The 4,263-nt window shown below is 43.2% G+C and overlaps 1 protein-coding gene across 1 annotated transcript in view; it reads left to right on the top strand.

Moving 5' to 3' along the window:
• The first annotated feature begins 982 nt into the window (after nucleotides 1-982).
• The window catches only part of LOC21397426, a 13,397-nt gene continuing 10,116 nt past the window's right edge, over nucleotides 983-4,263 (top strand). Inside the window, exon 1 of the mRNA XM_024167998.1 lies at nucleotides 983-1,507. Coding sequence (XP_024023766.1) covers nucleotides 1,097-1,507 — 411 coding nt within the window. The 5' untranslated portion in view covers nucleotides 983-1,096. The remainder of the gene's footprint in view (nucleotides 1,508-4,263) is intronic.

Below are 4,263 nucleotides of genomic sequence, written 5' to 3' on the forward strand. Positions count from 1 at the left end.
CTGGCCAAAAACCTAGAAAAATATACAGATCTAAAACATTGTAGAAAAAAAAAGAAATAAAAAAATATAGATCCAGAAACAAAAAAAGATAAACATAAATCTAGAAGATAATAAAAACGAACGAACCAAAAAAAAAGATAATCATGTTCAATCTAGGTACGGGAAAATAAAAACAGATCTAGATCTAGGGAAGAAAAAAAATGTAAAAATTTGCAAAAATAAGAAATATGACAAACAAAGAAATCTGGCCAAATATTTAGAAAAATAGGCAGATCTAAAAGGTTGCAGAAGAAAAAAAATGAAAGAAAAAAAATAGATCAAAAAAAAAACCCCAATCTCAGTAAAAAAAAAAAGGAGTTGAAGATTACAGGAGCAAATCAACGGGAAACATAAATGACAACAGAAAGAAATAATGAAAAAATGACCGAAATCAACAAACGAAGAAGGAAAAAATAAAAACTCAAGCTCAGTCTCAAAGAAGAAAAATCTAGAAAGTTACGGAAGAAAGCAGATGAAGGAGAGAGAGAGACGAACACAGAAAGAAATGAAAGAAAGCGAATAAAAGGAGAATAAACGAAATAAACAAAAGTATCAGTAAATGACCAAAATGGTCACAGCAAATAAATGCACAGAAAACTAAAACGGATGACAATATCGTAATTGTACAAATGGGACATAACGGTAATTAAAATTTCAACAGAATAAAAAAACTGGACTAAAACGGGAAAGACACTGTTCATTACACTGAATCCCCCACCCTCTCTTTTAGTATATGTATAATTTGAAAATATTTTATACATTTAAAGGACAATTTACATTTTTAAAGTTTAGGAAATATATCGATACATTTGGCTTAATTAATTGGAAATTGATAATGTTTATTTTTATAAAGGGTAGTAAAAAAGTGGTAAGGAGCCTATTTTTCTCAAAACAGGTCCTAAACGACGACCATAACCAACCATAAGTTGGATCCTCCACTCGTTGGTCGTTATCCAATTTCTGTGGACCGTGACAATGTTCACTCTCTCACTTCTTTCTCCTCCACACTCTCTCTCTCTCTCCTCCCCTCCCAGCCAGCATTCCATTCCCAACGGCCATGGCCACCACATTCTCCAACCCCGCCTCGCCGTTCGCCCCCGCATTGCCCCGAAATTACCTTCCTTTCCCCGTCCGCTCCTCCTCGTTCCGACGGAATCCGCCGGAGCTCATCTCCTCCTCTCCGCCGACCCTGAAATTACTCGCCTCTTCGAGAAATCGCCGTTCGAATACCGCGTGCAAGGCGACGGAGGTGTCGGTGGCGGAGGGGTCGCCGGCGTCGGAGGGCGGGGAAAACTGGGTGCCGGTGGTGCCGCTGTCGGCGCTGCCGAAGGGAGAGAGAAGGGTGATAATACAGGACGGAGAGACGATACTGTTGCTTTGGTATAAGGACCAGGTTTTCGCTATCGAGAACAAATCTCCTGCTGAGGGTGCTTATACTGAAGGCTTGCTCAATGCCAAGCTCACTCAGGTAATGTTTCTTTTTTTTTTTCTTTTTTTTTTCCTTCGTCAAATTGGTAAAGTTTTCGACTTTGATTGTAGATGCAGACATTCTTTGCTTTTTCAATTTAATTTGATGCCCAGGATAGCACAGGCTGAAATTTACGTTGTTCAACTCAGCCTAGGAAGTACAATTTAAGGAAATTGCTTCTGAAATACTTTCAAAGAAACTAAAAGCAGTTCAAACTGTTCTACTTCTATCTGAGTTTTGAGCCTAATACAATCTTGCACAATAAGTTGTGGAGTCTAATTCGTGTCTTCACATAGAGACAACACATGGATAAACCTCACTGCCGGGAAGCCATTTTTCGGTTGTGAATTCCGACATTTTGGTGGTTTATACTTGTACATTCGGTTGCCCTAGTTTTTCTTTATATAAAGGGAGCGTTGGTTTTAGTGTTTAAGAGGAAGTGAAAGATTAGGGAAAATTGAGTGAGTCCAAGAGATATGCTATTTCTCTTGTAGTCTTATTCATTATAGTGACTTTCTGATCTGTAGTAGCTGAAAGTCAACATAGCTCTCGCATTAATAGTATTACTACTATAAATCATGCATGTTCTTGCTCATTTATTTTCATTTTCGATTATGTTGCCCTCGGTTGTATAGACTATAGAATTTGAGCTTCTAATTCTTAACATTTTTGCTTCTCTAATGCGTGGCTAATTAATGGATATTGTTGTGTGGGAAAATGTACAATTACGCGTCAGACGACAACCGTACTTTACGTGACCCTGTACTTGCCACGTCAGGTAATTATCGACGCTTGGAATTCGTTTCCCCTTCATATGGTGAAAGGGTCGATCGTATGAGGGGATTCATAAGACCGTCGACCCTACATGCAGCCAAGGCCTACATGATCTGCGGATCAAAGGTACCACGATAGGGTCGGCCGCGTGAAGGAGGCAACGCCTTGTTTAGTATAGGCGCAGAGGGCAGAACACGGGCAACTGGGTCCATACCCCAAGAAAGATCTCTGACATAACAAGTTGGAAATCTCTAGGTTGTGTTTGGGTTTGGAGAAGGTCTGCTGCACAGGGAGTGATTACAAGCCCATAAACCGCCTGTAATGGACCAATGAAAAACCGCAAAGGATCCACAGAGCCGCAATAGTCGACGAAGTGAGTGACCAGCCCAAAAGGCGTTGACAGGCTACAGTCAAGTGGGATGATAGGCCACTTGAAAAAAGTCATCATTACAAACCCATGTGACAGTTCGTCTATAAGAAGCCCATATGAAGTCCGTGGCCTATAAAAGGGGCAAAGCCCCAGAGAGGAAAGGAGATTGGATTTTATATAATCTGAGAAGAGAAAAAGAGAAATATAATATACAGTGAATGTAACTCTATTTTACAGAGTGAACCAGTATAAAATTTGTGTCTTTTTACTTCCATTCAAGCACTGTCTTTACACTTCGCACCATACTCATTCTAAATACAACATTTTACAACAATAATCCGAATATATACCAAATTTGTGCCGGTAACCCGACGGAACACCTAGAGGTAACCCGGCATAATCTTCTTGACGAAATTCCACCGTCAACAATTAGCGACTCCACTGGGGAGCGAACCCAGAATCTCGACGATAATGCCTCAAGAACAAGAAATGGCACTACAAATCAAGGCAGGCAGACGGAGAAAAACACCACGCATCCAACCAACAGTGGGAGTGGAGGAGATCAGCCCGGCCAGGGGGATCAACCCCCAGTAAAGAACGAAGCTCGACCCCCGGGTGTGCCACAGCTTGACCTGATACAGATGCAGGTTCAGCTGAATGCTCTAACCGACCTGGTTCGAGGATTGATGACTGCTGCCGAGCGGTTGGACGGGAGAAACTCCATGCCTCCTCTGGAAGACGCCCCGAGACCACCGGGAGCCGCCGTGCCTGGGAACCAGAATACTGGTGACTGACAAGGTGCCCCGGAAGGGATTGGGGACAGTGAAAATGCCAGAAGAAATAACCCGAGGCCTCAACTATCCCAATCCCTCGACAGCCGACAAAAGGCCGCCAGACGACAAGCCAGGGAGAACAGAGCAGTCAGAGGTCAGGAGAACCCTGAAGGGCCACCTCGAAACTCGGGTAAAAATATCCCGGGAGATTCGGGATCGGTGCAAGAGGGCGAAGACCCATGGAATAAGCCAGATGCCAAGAAAGCATAAGCCTCGAAAGGGGTCAGCTCTGCAATCTCAACGGAAGAAGCAAGAGTCATCATGGAACGCGTGACAAGTTTGGAAGTAAAGTTCACAGGTGATTTCGCCAGTTTAAAGAAGGATATCAAAAGCCAGGTGAATCACCTATAAAAGAACCTTGGACAGGTGGCAGAGGTGGTTAACGTCGACATCACTCCCAGTCGAACTCACGACCACCCTTTTACCGTAGAGGTCATGGCGCCGCCTCTCCCAGAGAAGTACAAATCCCCGTCGATCCCACCATATAACAGTAGAGGGGATCCCGACGACCACCTGAAGATGTATATGAGTTATATGCTTCTGCACGGATATGCAGAGGAAATAATGTGTCGAGCGTTCCGGAACCACTTAACAAATTTGGCCCGAAGATGATTCCGGACACTCAAGCCAGATTCCATCTCCAGCTAGGAGGAATTGAAGGAAGCTTTCTCCCTCCAGTTCATCGGGGTAAAAAAGTATATCCCGCCGAAGCAAAATCTGACAACGGTATACCAAAAATTGAACGAGTCATTAAAAGAGTGGCTGGGGAGGGACGGAGA

The sequence above is a fragment of the Morus notabilis genome, unplaced genomic scaffold, assembly GCF_000414095.1.
Source record: "Morus notabilis unplaced genomic scaffold, ASM41409v2 Scaffold396, whole genome shotgun sequence".
NCBI classification, from domain to species: domain Eukaryota; kingdom Viridiplantae; phylum Streptophyta; class Magnoliopsida; order Rosales; family Moraceae; genus Morus; species Morus notabilis.